At 37.6% G+C, this 16,488-nt stretch overlaps 2 protein-coding genes and 1 pseudogene across 2 annotated transcripts; all 3 read left to right on the forward strand.

Moving 5' to 3' along the window:
• The first annotated feature begins 2,682 nt into the window (after positions 1 to 2,682).
• On the forward strand, positions 2,683 to 3,655 carry LOC145464738 (melanocortin receptor 5-like). Its single transcript, XM_081448522.1, has one exon. It carries the CDS (start codon positions 2,756 to 2,758, stop codon positions 3,653 to 3,655), a length of 900 nt encoding a protein of 299 aa, XP_081304648.1. The 5' UTR covers positions 2,683 to 2,755.
• A 2,614-nt stretch (positions 3,656 to 6,269) lies between these two features.
• Positions 6,270 to 7,662, forward strand: LOC145466737 (melanocyte-stimulating hormone receptor-like). The gene has a single exon (XM_081450446.1). The coding sequence runs from the start codon at positions 6,420 to 6,422 to the stop codon at positions 7,332 to 7,334; it is 915 nt and encodes a 304-aa protein (XP_081306572.1). The 5' UTR covers positions 6,270 to 6,419; the 3' UTR covers positions 7,335 to 7,662.
• A 6,045-nt stretch (positions 7,663 to 13,707) lies between these two features.
• Positions 13,708 to 14,619, forward strand: LOC145465167 (melanocyte-stimulating hormone receptor-like; annotated as a pseudogene).
• Positions 14,620 to 16,488: the final 1,869 nt, after the last annotated feature.

The following is a 16,488-nucleotide window of genomic DNA, read 5'->3' on the forward strand; positions in this document are numbered from 1 at the left end:
ATGCAGCCACTGGCCTCAAGTTATTTTTACGGTCTCTTGTTGTACAAGTAGCCTAAACGACGTTGTCGAACCGAGAAAAAAATACCTCAGGTTATCGCTTTGTAGGACTCAGCCAAGTGTGTGAATCTGGGGGAACTCGCACTTCCTCGACAAGAAAATTTCGAATTGACAGTTCCTGGTTAACTCGCTTGGACGGATCTTGGACGTGCTGTTTACCTTCTAAGGTTCATTGTTATTCTTTTAAAAATGTTCTTGGAGTAATGGAGCAGGGGTGTGATCACGGGTGGGATCAGGGGTGGTGGTGAAATCCGGCCGTGGAAAAACACAAAAATCCAATTTTCATTCTTAGCTGGACGAAAATGTTCGAATTTGTCAGTCTCCAAAAATTGTTACGACAAATGGCAAATGAGCGATTAATCATTCTGGGGCTGAGCACGAAATCGTACCTTTCGCTAAATCAATCAACATTTACCAATTTTGTCAGCTCTAGAGAGATATAAAAAGTAATGGGCGTAACTATATTAGACGCTTGCAAACTCAGGCGCGCAAAGAAAGGAATTCCATGATTCCTCCAATTTAAACTTATTGACATTTAAAACATTTCTGATAACGTTAACATATTAACTTTTTCGATGAAGTTCGACTATTCAGAAGGCCAAGTCATCGCCCCTGTTACCGAACACGAATGCAGTAAAAACACGCGAGTAAGAATGTACGTTATTGGCAATTTAGGCTGAGTAGGTTCTTAATTAGGTTCTTAATTTCTATGAAGGAGATATTTGTTGATTACCAGAAAAATAAGTGAACTTGGGTTTGGTCCTTAAATATACAATATTTATTCACAACTGATCATTGTAAGCCTAGCGCAACTAATTACAGAATGTATATGCAGTGTTGCCTCTATAACAAAAGTCCTTAATTTAACTGTAGCCTATATATAAGAATCTGCTTGATCTTGCTTGGCTAAACAGGTTCCAAATTTTAAGGGTTGAAAATGGCAAATTTCTGCCTGCAGGTTCTTAAACCACTGGGTTCTTACGCAAGGGTTTTTACTGTACTTCACCAGATTTGATTACTCTACCTGATCATCACCAAGCTAATGAGTAATAATTTAGATAATGATTTACCATGACACGTTTTTATTAGCAGAACTTTATGTTTCCTTGGCATCCATAACTTAACAGAGTTTTTCTTTCAACATTGATGCTTTGTTAAATTTGCAGCGTTCCTTTCAACAAAAATTTCTATAAAAATACTCTAAATTCTAAAAACCTACAAACCACCGTGGAAAATTACATTTAGACATCAATGGTGGGTATCCTTATTAATCCTCCGTAGGAAAAAAGGTGGCGGTTGGCACATTTACCCATAGTTCTTGGCGCACGAAAACCGAAATAACGTTCATAAAACGTACAGAAACGTTATAAAATCTTCTTTAGGCTACCTAATATCCTTAGTACAGGGACAAACTATTGCAATGATAAGGCTTTCTTCGTGCCTTTTGGGCTGTGTTAGGTTTGCGAGGCATTGTGGTAAAATGTACAGCCGCCATCTTTTTTTCCTACGGTGGATTTCATGCCGATCTTTACATTTCTGGTTGTTTTCCATTTTCCTTCCACAACTATTTTTAAGATTGACAAGGTGAATTGGAAAGAACGATAAGTAAGATAAATGCATTTGTTTCCCAGATTTAAATGATAAAGAATGTTTAAGGTCAAGTGACTAAAGTTTTAAAATTTAGTTAAAACTCATTTCGATATAGACCGCAGGAATAAAAAATGCAACAAATTGATTTAATTCCGATTTATACTACATTTGAATTACAGCAGGCTGATAGAATCAACCAATCACTGAGCGATTTTGACCTAAGACAATTTAATATGGTCTATTTAGATAATGATTTTTGCGCGATCAAGGAATATATTTCACCTCAAAATGCGGAACATTAGATAAAATTCAAAACTATTTCAGAGATCCTGGAGAAATGCACGTGCTTTTGAGTAAGAAACAACTCAAAAGTTATCATAAGTTATTATGAAAGAAATAAAAAAGCTTGTCCAATATAATCAGGAATTTTTTTAAACACGACTGTGACAGCTTAGCAGATGAATCACTTTTAGTAGTAGTAGTAGTAGTAGTAGTAGTTAACTTTATTTAAGTGTCGTTCTAATGCCTGTGGTCGCTTAAGAGGCTCCAGGAGTGTTGTTTTCATGTTTATATACCTAAGTAACACATTATTGTATTGATGTGGTCGATTCAATTCTAGCATTTGTCTGATCATTGATAAAATTTAAGCAAACCTTTTGAAGGCGAGCTGTCATATTGTGCAAATACCGCAAGTATACAATTGTATATTATATGGCAAACCACCTGCAAAAATTATCATCAACCGATAGGATGAGATAAATGTCTTCCTTAACCACTGTATCGAACTGTGCCACCTAATAGGGTTGTCCACTCCAGCGTAAACACCGTGCTGGATTAGCGAAGATAATCTTAAGTGTTGTTTACGTTTATCTGAATATATGTGGAAATATATTCTTGAGTTCCCTATAAAGTCGAACAGGTCAGCTTTGACATTTTTACTGTCATTTACGAAACAAACCTGTTCTCCGTTAATTGTAAACTTATCGCACAATACAGCAGCTACGTTATTGTATATTACTAGCATGACGTATTTGGTATAACTTATGTAATTTACGTGCAACTCTTCACAAACAGACGGGTTGTTATCTACAGATAAGTTATCTTCAGCATGGACAAAACCCATCCCAGTAATGTAACTTGCGCTTTTTTGGATATAAACCTGGAACAAACGAATAATACTTTTATCGCAAGTATTCTAACATGTATTCTCAATGCAGTGTTTTCTTTGATAACGGTTTCTGGAAATTTTATCATTTTACGTGTCATCTGGAAAACGCAAGAGCTTCACTCGCCATCTTTTATCCTTTTATTTTGCCTCGCAGCCGCGGACCTTCTCGTTGGATTAATTTGTCAGCCATTTTTCGTGGCGTATCAGATTGCGGAACTTACAGATAACTTTAGTGCCTACTGCGTTTTGAGAATGATTCAAAACATATCTGGTTGGATAACCACTGGTGTTTCGCTCGCAACATTAAGCGGAGTCTCAATTGATCGACTTCTCGCTTTAACCCTACATCTACGATACAGCACCATTGTCACTGCTCAAAGAATGTTGCAAGCTGTTTTTATGTTCTGTATCGTGTCTGTGACAGTTGTCATGTTAAGATTTTGGATACACCCATGGATTGTTTTTCCTGTTGTAGTTGTAGTTGCAAGTTTTGTTGTTACAACCATAAGTACCTTAAAGATATTTCAGATTGTCCGTAAACATCAGCGTCAGATAAGCCAGCAACAGCAGAGTGTTCAAAGCAACGCGATAAACATGCTCAAATGTAGAAAATCTGCCGTGACTGTACTATATGTTTACGGTTTGTTCGTGATATTATATATTCCGTTTTGTGCGACGATGCTTGTGGAGACAGTAACTGGATATACATTAACAGTGAAAATCGCCTATGACTACGTGACAACTGTCGTTTTCATTAATTCGTTCTTGAATCCAATTGTGTACTGCTGGAGAATCGGCGAGATACGACGAGCTGTTAAGAATTTGCTCATGGAAAACTGAAAAAATGGAAAAAAAAACCCTCAAGACATTGGTAATCTGATTCTTAGTAATACTTCAGTTAGCGCATTGACGTTGAAATAAAGGCTTCAACAAGACGCATAAAGAAAAGATCGAAGGAGCGTAAACAACGATGTTTGAACAGTATAAGTGCAGATGTATGCATGCTAACTTAGTGAGCCACGTATGTAATGGCAGATGTCAAGATTTTGAAAATGTATGCAAACTTTACAAGCTCTGTTTGTCGTTTTGTAATTTGCAAGTGAAATTAATGTGATGCGGGTTTAGCAATTTTTGATGGAAAGTTGTTTTGTGATAGGCGGGGGGAAAATTTCCTTTCTGGGAGATTGCTTAGTTCTTGGAAATTTCTCATTCAAATTGAAACCGATTCCAAACCTTAGTTTACATCGGTAACAGGAACTATTTTATATTGCTGGGTGCTTTTATGATCGAAATGCGCAGAAACACGAGGCAAAACGGCGCTCGGATCCGTCGCTTTCAGGATACCTTGCTTTTTCCCAATGATTTCAGAAAAGTTAAAGCGATCCAAAGATGAACATGTCGGAAACAAAGGTCCAAACCATAGTTAAAAAAAGGAAATAGAATAATAAATAATAAATTCAAATTAAGCATGCCTGTAAGCATGCCTGAAAGCTACTAACTATGTCATATGAATTGTTCAAACAAATTTCAAGTTACGTTTGGTGCACTTTTTTAGTATTGAAAAAGTAGTCTTCCTATGTTTAGTCTCCCATTGTGGAAATATGCCTTTCTCCTCTTCCGGGTCTGTATAGATTTAAACTGGCTTGACTCAAAAACAAGGAATATCATGCCTGTCAAAATCATGTTTTGTTTTCAGCACAAGGTTTGTGATTTCGCTACATTGCACTGACTGAGCGATTTCAGTGAAGAGCTTCGATTTAATTTCGCGCAGTTATGCAAGTTTTTCAATTTAATTGCTTCCTTCAAACATGGCAGACCAACTCTCAGCATCGATCAACAGTACATTTACATGCAGGTTTAACATGACCACATACTGTGTGCCATCGATATCACATAAATGCTATCGATGGATTAGAAAAAACAGAATACAAATTGTTTTGGAAACGTAACCAGATATAAAAGCTGTAAAGACTCACGTTAGCTACATAAATTTATTTACAATGGGCTAAGAGCAGGCGAAGTTATCGTTGGTTTTTTATTTGCCCTTTGGCTGGGTGCACTTTAATATGGGCGTGTTTGTAATTTTCTCAATCATATGGTAAATAAATAATCGCATGAACGCTAGAGCAATTAAGGATTTACACTATACCCGTGATATTTGAAAAAAATTCAAATTGCACTTGCCTATAGCTTGAGGCTAGTGCAATTTTGCCCGAAATTGGAGACATGTCAAATATCATTTGAAGTGTAAATAATCAGTTACACTTAGAGGATTCGACCACTTATTTTAAAACAATAAGACAACCATGTTGAGGTTGAGATACATTTATCTTATGTTTCAATATCTTCTAGGGCTGCCCCAGGGTTTTTTAATCACTCTTTGTCTCCATTGAACATCGTTAAACAAGACAAAATTGTGTTTGTAATCGCGTTTTGACCTTAACAAAATTGTTCTGATTCCTTTCATGAATTATATTCCAGAAAGAGCGTAGTCGGACAAGAACTAATATCTCATTTCTATAGATATAAGTTATGGATATAACTTATCGTTACTTGAGTTTCACGAAGGAATAGGGACTGAGAAAATTAAGACTCCTCCGGCCTTATCGCTACGCTCCCGGACTCGCTCTTAACCCCTCGCGCGCGGGACTCAAAAGCTAAGTTACCCTACACGCAGGCTGTTTTTGCCTGTTTTCAATAAAATCCTTTTATTTTTTCTATTGTCTTCTTTACACCATCATTTGTCATTTGCCTTTAGGTCTCCCATTTAAGCTTCCGTGTTTAGGCTCTGCTCCCCCAAATCGTACAATAGAGAAAACACACGATGTGCAGCTTTGTAGAGAAAGCATAGAGTTGTTCTTTAAACATGTTTTGATTTCTTTTGTTATGGTTCTGTCCAATATAATTTTCAGTTAGATAAAATTAAACTATACAGCTCCAGTTCTGAGACTCTTTGTTAGCGCGAGTGGGCATTTGAAACGTTTTCGCGGTATTTATTTAAAAACATGTAATGGGATTTTATGCGCAAACATGATCAAGACCGTGCAACGCAATCATGTAAATTATTATTACTGTCCGTTTTTCCGAAGAGATATTCGAAAAAGCAAACTTTATTTACGCACTCGCTGTCAAGCTTTTGATGTTTTCAACATATCATTATTATTTTTTGCGAATTTCACAATTGTATGAAAGCAAAAATGAACTACAGATTGAAAGCGTTTGTTCTTGGTACCATTTAATTCAATTTGCTTGCAACCAAAACAACTTCAGTTATAATTGATCCAAGATTTGAAACATGGAGATATCTGTGATTTTATTGGTCAATCACCCTTGAAGACAGGTGCTATTCATAATATTGTATGCCCAACTGACTTGCTTGAAAACTCTTGAGTTCAATTTTGCTACATGTAAACAACTTTGAAATAATACTTAAAAAACAAAGGCACCTCGTGTGTTGTGGGCCGATAAACCAATCAACAAAATTAAGGTGATAAGAAAAGCTCAATAGCGCAAAGATGTAAATTACTGACTCTACTTGTATCAACTGCACTACGCGCGCAACACACAGGTTTAAAGTACAGCTACAGTCTATAACCGGTCAGTTATGGTCATGTCAGAAATTAACAGAACCAACTTAAGTCTTCCCAACTGCTTCTATCTGGACCTACGCTTGGAACAAACCAACGATACCTTTATCGCAACTGTTGTAACATGTATTCTCAATGCTGTGTTTTCTTTGATAACGGCTATTGGAAATTTAGTTATATTGCACGTCATCTGGAGAAAACAAGAACTTCATACGCCATCTTTCACCCTTTTATTTTGCCTTGCAGCCTCGGATCTCCTCGTTGGATTAGTTTGTCAGCCATTTTACGTGGCTCATAAGATAACTGAACTTACAGATAACTTTGGTGCCTATTGTATCTTAAGAATGATTCAGAGCATATCTGGCTGGACAACAACTGGCGCATCTCTTTCAATTTTAAGTGCAGTCTCTATTGATCGACTTCTCGTTTTAACCCTTCATTTACGATACAACACCATTGTAACCGTTAAAAGAATATTGCAAACTGTTTTTGTTGTATGGATGTTATGTGTGACAATCGTCATGCTAAGATTTTGGATTCGCCAGTGGCTTATTTTTCCGGTGGCGATCGTCGCTACAAGTTTTGTTGTCACACTCATGAGCACCTTAAAAATATTTCAAATCGTTCGCAGACATCAGCGCCAGATATCTCAGCAGCATCAGAGCGTTCAAAGTAACACTGTAGACGTGCTCAAATGTAGAAAATCAGCTGTGACTGTTCTTTACGTTTATGGTTTGTTCGTCATATTCTATCTACCGTTGTCTGCTACAATGGTCGTAGAAACATTAACTGGATACACGTTAAGAGTTAAAGTGGCTTATGACTACGCAGCAACTGCCGTTTTTATTAACTCCTTCTTAAATCCCCTTGTATATTGCATGCGAATAGGAGAAATACGCCGAGCTGTGAAGAATTTACTTAAGAGAAACTGAAACTGACTCAAGAGAAATTCTTAGAGTCTCTTTGACAATTGGCTGTTGTTTTGCTTTTGAAATGATGGTGATAGAGCGACAAGTAAGTGAAACAAGATCGGTATAATTGCAAATAATTATGTGTCCCCAGATATTGACATCAGGGCGGCACAGCACTTACATTCTTGAAGTATGGCAATATATTTTGTTTAATTTCAAGCGAGATCTATATCGGCTTTATTACCTCGTCTTGTAGGTTTGCAAATACGGTTTTAGTGATGCGTATTCAGCAAAATTATATGAAAAATTACGCCCAGTCCATAGTCAAGCTGCCATTTCACCTTTAGAAGGTTCCTCAATCCCGAGCAGTTCTATGAGATCTGTTGTAAACATTTACTACTGAGTTTAGTCGTTCACGAGCGCTCGGACTGGAAAGGGGACTACGTCAATGCACGACACATCTAGAATTATTACACGTAAATGTCTTTCGATCGATATTTTTCGAAGATCGTCGTTTATAACCTGTCTACATCTTCCTTGCTTGCTTTTTAGTTTTACTCATAATAACGGAGCCCCTGCGCGCCGAAGGTGCACCAGCTGAGCCCCACACCTTAGAAAATTTGGTAACCCAACGCTCTTAAAAAATGTGGTTGTCACGTGACTGTCCGTACATACGTCCGTTCGTACGTCAATAAGTCCGTACGTCCACACGCCAAGCCCAATACCTTGAAAATTAAGAGAGTAACTCCGTTACCATAGGTACGTCTTTGATATTGGACATTTATATTATAGTTAATTGACAGCTGTCAAAACAAGGCATCCACTGACCAGTATCACGTGACTATATCGCGGGCTCAGGTTATGTATGCTGCAAAGACTGGAAGCATGCCCTTTTGGAGCAATGTATTGTCGTGTGACGATATCACCGAGGCGACCCATTTATTAAATGACACCCTTGTAGGGATATCCAATGAATGCCTCCCCCTGATCAAGGTTAAGGTGTCTTCATGGGACCCCCCTTGTATGTCGCCAATAGTTAAACACCTGTGTACCATCAGGAATAAGAATGCTGACCTACAAGCAAGGATCTATGAGCTTATCCTCAACAACCAAGTGCGGGCTGTAGGCAATGTAAACAGAAAACATGGAACTGGGACGAAGGGTTGGTGGAATACTGTAAACAAAATTGCTACAAGAGGGTCTAAGGCACAAAACAACAGCTCTGTTATTAACCCTGAGGATATAAGCCTGTTGTCGTAAAAAAGTTAACACTGACACACAGTCTTCAGCCTCGGAGCTATCACCTATTCCGGAACGAACATACATCTTTACTCTTGAAGTGCATACTGTTGGGTTTAGGACACGGTCGAAACGCACAGCTGCAGGTCCGGATGGAATTCCCCTACTGGCTGTGGAGAGATTTTGCACACCATCTTGCTCCAATAATTAAAAAGCTTTTTCATTCTTCCCTCAGACAGCATTAAATTGCTCTTCCATGGAATTAAGCTTGCCAACATATCTACAATACCCAAAGAATCTCCACTAGTCATAGTGTGCTCAGCTTCGACTGATATCCCTCACGAACACCACCATGAGAATGTTTTTAGAGGTTTTTGAATCGAAGGAGCTTAAGTCTGCGATTGGTTTGGATCAGTTCGCCTACAAGGAATATTGCAATATCACAATGACGTTTATTAAGTGTCAACATAATTGGCTCAGATGGTTCGAAGAGGATTTAGACCTTTGTTCGAGATTTGTCATTTGACCTCACTAAAGCATTTGACACCGTCTCCCACAAAATATCTATAGTCTGCGATAAGCTGAGGTCTACTAATCTTAATCCATATATCATCAACTGGATTATCAGCTTCCTTGACAACCGCAAACAGAGGGTCATTCTTGATGGAAAGATTACTGGTTATGTTGACATTAAAAGAGGGGTGCCACAGGGCACAGTCCTTGAGCCATTTTTATTCACTCTGATGGTGAACGATGTAAAACTTGTCGATTTAAAGAACGGGATCGTGAAATATGCCGATGACATCACTATTACTGTGGCTGGTAGAAGAAACTCTGACACAGCGCTTGCGGAAGTTAAGAACCTTGACAGCTGGGCAGCCAACAACAGGATGTCTTTGAATATGTCAAAGACGTGAGAAATGCTATTGCATATTAGTATAATACCAGAACTGAACAAATAGTTTCCAGCAATCTGATTGGTTGAGCGATTGCTTATATGACGTTATATTCAGCGATCCACGCGGTGAATATAACATTTTTGAGGCCTGGTTACTAAGCTCGCCTCCTTTGATTAGGATTTTAATTTTTAATTAGGATTAATTAAGAGCACTAATTTTTAATTAGGATTTTAATTTTAAAGTATTGTAAAGCGCCATGGACAATTAGTGGAAAATGGCGCTATATAAATGTATATTTATTTATTTATTTATTTGACATCTCGGCAAGTAAACGTGGCAGACAGTTGCTGAATGAATTTTTCATTTATTCGGAAGATATCACTCCAAGTCCAGGATATTTAAAAGGACAGAGAATTTTCAAAATGACTGCCGTTGCCCTTGGGCCAAAAATCCTTTCAGTAACGCGTATTCGTTTCTGTGAATATTCACCAATGTTAACTTCGCTTTCGGCGATTACGTAGGGGCCAAACCCGCCCCCAAATGTTGGATATTTCACATTATTTCGCATTACTTAAAAAGTATTGACTCTTTCTACGCCAAACTTGGCAGATGAGCAGGAGACCTATTGCCAATTATATTTACGTGAAAAATGTCAGTAAATGTCAAAGTTGTGACGTCACAGTGATGACGTCATGTTTTTTTTTGCCACTTTTGAAGTTTTTAATATGCATATTTTTTTAGAATGTGTTCGAAAGAGCACATCAAGGGGAGCTGAAACCTGAAAAAATTTTGTCCATATCACAAAAATTAAATGAAATATGGCATTTTGAAATATGAAAAATAACTCTGCAAAATATGGGGTCCCCCCTTGAAAAAATCCCCAAATTGGAGCCGTAATTTTGTTCCAGCAAATGCAGCTATGTTGCACATGTGATGTGCCAGATGACTTAAGCAAAAATAAAGAAGAAAATCGGAATAAAAAATTATCCCTCTAGTGTTATTTCGTTAAAATTAGTTTTTTTTTACGTCATAACCTGTGACGTCACCCGTTTTTTAACTGTTAATACCATCCTAACAAAGCCGAAAATCAAATTTCTAAAACCATACGATTTTTGACAACATCAAGCTTTCTATTTTTCTAGATTATTAGCCTTCCTAGAAAAAAACTGAAAAAAATAAACCAAAGAGACTGACTTAAGAAGAACAGTATGGTTAAGCAAATTCCGGGGGGACAGCAAAAAAATTTTTAATTTACCATATGTCAAAAAATAATCATCATAGCAGAAAACGGTTTCCAGCATTTTACTCCTCAAGTCAGGGCCTTTCCAATGACATAATCTTTACATCAGATTTTACAAAAAATTATAGCACGTTTTGGTGACGTCATCAATTATGACGTCATAATCTGACATTTTGTCACAACTTCTAAATTAAAATAAACTGGAGAACAAAGAAAGCTCATCTGCCAAACTTGGTTCAGAAATATATAAACCAAGCAAATATAGCCTTCATGAAACATTAAGTACAACTACTTAGTCTGCTCCTCCACCAGCGTCTGGGATTGAGCACAAAGAGTGGCTGAAACATCGGGGAATTATTTTCCAGGAAGATTGTTGTAACTGGGATCTTCATATTGACAACTTACTGTCCAGAGCCACTAGTCAACTGTATATTCTTAGAGTATGCAAGTATGATGGATACACTAAAGATCAGCTCAATAAACTCTTCGAATCTTTGAAAATGTCACTGTTTCTGTATGGATTAGAAGTGTAGGGCCCCGTCTTTCAAGGCAAACATTTAGATCGGATTGACACCTTCATTAGGCGAGTCTATCGATTTAGTTACATACATACATACATACTTTATTGTTACCTCCCCAATGGGGCTTTTCAGGAACAATTACTTAAATTACTAAGTTACTAATAATTACACAATCAAAATTAATCAAATTTAAAAAACATTTACAACATTATCTAAACTTTGTAGTCGCGAAAAATACTAAAAATAAATGAAGTTTAGGGAGTATTTACAAAATTGTCTAAAAGCTTATTCTTTAAGATACGTTTAAAAACTTGAACTGAACAGCTTGATTTTAAAAAGGGGTCTAAATTGTTCCGAAGTCCAATAGTTCTGTAATAAAATGTTCTTTGTCCTGAGGCTGTTTTAAAAAAAGGTATATCAAGCTTTTGGCCACTCCTAGTTGTACGCTTGGTAACTTGCTCGCGAGTAATGAATTGTGACGTCAGATATTTGGAGGCGTGTCCGGAAATGCATTTAAAAGTCATGGTAGCTTGGCGGTAGTATAGTTGGTCCTTAACGGGTAACGAAGACAAACTTTTTAAGTGGGGAGTTACATGATCGTACTTTCTCGCGCCACTAACGATTCGACATGCGTAGTTCTGCACAGTCTGTAATTTCCTTATATTTTTCTCTGTGGTATTTGCCCAGACGTTCGAGCAGTAGTACAACTTACTGAAAACCAAGGCATTTATCACGGTTAACAACGACGTTCTGTCAAGACAGTGTTTGACACGGCTAATTTGCGCAAGGCGTGCGATACATTCCGATACTGTGGTCTTAATATGATCATCAAATGTCAAGTTCGAATCCAAAATCACGCCGAGATCTTTGGGTGATTGTACTGGGGAGATGTCTTTTCCCAACAAAGACAAACGAAAATCATGGGGCTTCGAAGTCATCTGTCGGCTCCCGAAAACAATTAATTTCGTCTTGTCTGGACTTAGTACTAGTCGATTTCTGAAGCACCAGTTGCGCACATCGAGGAGGTCTTCGTTCATCTCCTCAACAATCCGTTGGGTGTCTTAGTTATACAAATAAGAACATTCTGATATCTGATGTAATAAAGAATAGGAACAGTGCTCTGTTAAGAGAATCACCAGTGACACTGATCATATATTGTATGACTTGCTTCCACCTAAACGTAACAGGGCTCTTAGAGATAACGGTCATGACTTCATACTCCCTAGAGCTGTGAAAACAACTGAACGGTTTAAACTGGCTTTTGCAAATAAACGTCTTTTTAAATTTCTTTCCTAATATCTTTTTTAATTAACTTCAAATAATTTTGTAATACATATGACAGAGTTTATTATTGGTTGTAAAGTCACATGCACGTATGCTGTGCCTGATCCTTTCGTAAAGACCTTATTTATTTATAAGTTTGGAGCTCATCGAGATTGCGTTTTTTTTAAAGTTTACCGCTAACCATGTACTGGTTTTCCATTGGATGGCAAGCTCAAGTCGGGTTATTACTCTGGGAGAGAAGGAGGGAGTAGGTGTAAAGGCAAAATTTCGGCGCCAAAAAAGACCTGGCGTGTTGTTGACTTCTCTCCCGACATAGTCCTTGCACAATCTTCTCTTGAAAAGTCCCTGATATATTGCGTACCTAATTTCTACAATCTTGAGTACGCTTATTGGGTGTAGTTTGTCAAAATGTAACTAGAAAAATAGCGAAACCACACGCTGAACTGTTACATGAGTTTCTGATCCAATAGAAACAAATCCTCTTCTTCCTTTAGGGTTAATTATTAGAATTACTTAGGAGCTCCGCTTTTAGGCCTGACTAAATCTATATCTGTAACACAGCTTAAGTTAACTGTGCTAAACGAGGTCATTCATCATACGAATTTCAGCCATTACAGAGGATTACAATTGAAATGCCTTCTAGCTCCAGTTTTAAGACCAGGCTTTTACAGCTGATGATCATGCATGCATGGCATAACCAGACGGTTTCTAAAATTTCGGTAGGAGACGCTTCACAAGAAGTGCCCCTGCACAGCCCACAATAAGCTTCGATCAGGCGGCTTGTGGCTACGAAAAGAATAATGATCTACTTTTACGCGCTGACAATAAGTCGACGTAGATAATTTATTACACATTTCCTCAGTTGAGTGCTCACATTTTGCCAAATGCACTTCTTGTATTTAACTGACTGGACGTAAATAATTCATTAGACAGATGGATATTTTAAAATTATTTCATTGTCAGACTTTGTGATTGGCTAAAAAGAAATGACTCGAAAATATCATTATCTGATCGAGTGATGTTTTGATGTCAGGATACGCAAGTCTGATATTGATCGATAAATTCACCGAAAGAAACCATAACTGACTACGTAATTATTCAATATAGCAAGTATATATATATGAATTAAATATAACAATCGAATGTAAACTGCAAAAATCTCATCGTGCATCATTTACAGCATACCATGAGGCGTGCTAGCTATTGCTGTGTATGAAACTATCTACAATATGAACAAAACACATCATCTGAACTGCTTCTTTCTGGACGTAAATCTGGAACAAACCAAAAATACATCTATTTCAGACGTTCTAACATGCATTCTCAATTCAGTGTTTTCTCTTATAACATCTACTGGAAATGCTCTAATTCTACATGTCATCTGGAAAACGCAAGAACTTCATTCGCCATCTTTCATCTTTTTATTTTGTCTTGCTGCTACGGATCTTCTCGTTGGACTTATTACGCAGCCTTTTTACGTGGCTTACAAGATTGCCGAGCTTACAAATAACTATGGTGCCTATCGCATCTTGAGAATGATTAAGAGCATATCTGGGTGGACAACGAGTGGCGCATCTTTGGCAATCTTAAGTGGAGTCTCTATTGATCGACTTCTTGTTTTAACCCTTCATTTACGGTACAACACCTTTGTAACCGTTCAAAGAGTATTGCAAACTGTTTTTGTTGTATGAATGTTATCTGTGACAATCGTCATGCTAAGATTTTGGATTCGCCAGTGGCGTATTTTTCCCGCGGCAATAGTTGTTACCAGTTTTCTTGTCACAACCATGAGCACCTTGAAAGTATTTCAGATCGTTCGCAGACATCAGCGCCAGATATCTCAGCAGCAGCAGAGTGTTCAAAGTAACACTGTAAACGTGCTCAAATGTAGAAAATCAGCTGTGACTGCACTTTACGTTTATGGTTTGTTCATGATATTCTATGTTCCATTTTGGGCGACGATGGTTATGCAAGCTGTTACTGGATACACGTTAACAGTGAAAACCACCTATAACTACACAGCAACTGCTGTTTTCATTAACTCCTGCTTAAATCCTCTAGTGTACTGTTGGAGAATAACAGAAATAAGACTAGCTGTGAAGAATACGCTGAGCAAAAACTGAAAGAAAGAAACAAAACAAAACAAATTAGCGACTTTTCCGCTTTAGCGTTTCGCTTTGAAATTGAGCAGACATCGGAAAGGTGGGTGTAACTGCAAATATTTAAACATGTGCATCCGACTAATGTCAAGATTTAAAATTGTTTGCTTCAAGGTGTTTAAGCCTTGTTACCTTAACCAGGGTGTTGTTTTGTGGGTTTGTAGGAAGGATTTTAATGCGATGCATGTTGAATTACCAAACGTTCCGAAATGGTGATGGAACTTGTACTGTGGCCTTAATGTAGGCGGTCATTTCACCTCCATCTCTATCTCAGTCAAAATTACGAAGCAAGCAATACAAATAACCACGTCACATTTTCAATATTTCGAAACCTAACCGTCCTTGTTTCTCATGGAAGGTGGGTTGATGGAGGCCCCCTGAGGTTATCGCTGTAATTAGTCTTCAAGTCAAAATGCTGGTACTATGGTGGTCAAACAACGTGGGTAAGCAGCTGAGAAATCAAAGTGGCTACCGTTGTTCATAAATGCAGCAAAACCGTGAGGACTCCCTCAGCAACCTCAAGCTCGTTCGCAGTGACTTTTTACAGGTTTCTCTGGTTAGCAATAAACCCTTTTCATCAAATGTGCTCTAGTTGGCACTAAATCAGCCTGAATAATTTATTTACACAGATGTTCTTTAGTAGTAGGAAAAATACACAGCAAACTCTAATGGCTTTTTACCAAATGCGCGTCTCGTTTATCACTAAATTGACGTAAATAGTTCATTAGAGAGCGATGTTCACCATTTGCTATTTGTGTTTCCTCAGACATAATATTAACATATACAGTTTTGTAAGAAATTTTGAACAGTGATATATTTACTTGATCCGGCTCAGAAATTTGATTATTTAGCGCCGCAACGGTGCGTACAACTGCGCATACCGATCTGATCTGATTCTGATAAAAATCATAAAACCGAAATAAAATGCACCTTCCCTTGTTAAATTAAAAAAATGTATATATTTTAGCGCTGTAATCAGAGAACGAGAAAACGTTTTATTGTCGTTAGCATGAAAAGAACAATTAACTGAACATAATTTTCAAAGCGGGTTTAGCGTAGTGTCGGATCTTGGGGAGCCGTTGGATTTTTATTCCGGTGGTGTTATTTCTGCTGAAGTTTCTTGCTATTTTGTTCTCATTACAACCCCACAGACAACTTTAAACTTGAAAATTATTTCAGAACGTTCGCAGACACCAGCGCCAGATAAGGTAGCACTGAACAGCGGAGTTTTCAGGGCAACGTGGTAACCGAGTTCAAATGTAGCAAATCCGTCATTACTATACGCGTTTGCGATATCCTGTCTTCCATCGACGATGTTCGTGGAGACATTAGGTGGGTTCACAGTTGAAATCGCCTATGTTTGCATTACTGCTAATGTTTGTGTTAACCTGTTCTTGCATCCGCCTGATGGTCTTGCTGGAGAATTATCATTATGCTTGCGTCTGAATTATAAAATGAATCAAAATAATATGAAATCGAACAAATAAGATATTGGACATTTTCTTGCCAGGAAATTATTGACAGGAGATAAACGAAATACAAAGGCTTTATGAGCGTAATAACGACGAAGAAATTTACGACCACATATTCTCAACTCATAGATAATTCATCAAGTCTAAACAAGGGAAATCATACACCTTATTCCAAAATGGCCGCAATTTCAGTATTCTTTTGTTTACTTGCAAATTAGTCCTTGTTGCCTCGTTCTTAAACTCGAAATTCAAAAGAATATTTTCCCTTAAACGAAGCAACAAGGGCTAATTTGCAAGTAAACAAAAGAATACTAAAATTGCGGCCATTTTGGAATAAGGTGTATGACTGTGACGGTGTTTG

Source organism: Orbicella franksi, chromosome 13 (genome assembly GCF_964199315.1).
Source record: "Orbicella franksi chromosome 13, jaOrbFran1.1, whole genome shotgun sequence".
Classification (NCBI taxonomy): Eukaryota; Metazoa; Cnidaria; class Anthozoa; order Scleractinia; family Merulinidae; genus Orbicella; species Orbicella franksi.

What these genes read in the sequence shown, in the direction of transcription:
- LOC145466737 (XM_081450446.1), top strand. Translation starts at nt 6,420, where the DNA reads ATGGTCATGTCAGAAATTAACAGAACCAACTTAAGTCTTCCCAACTGC.
- LOC145464738 (XM_081448522.1), top strand. Translation starts at nt 2,756, where the DNA reads ATGGACAAAACCCATCCCAGTAATGTAACTTGCGCTTTTTTGGATATA.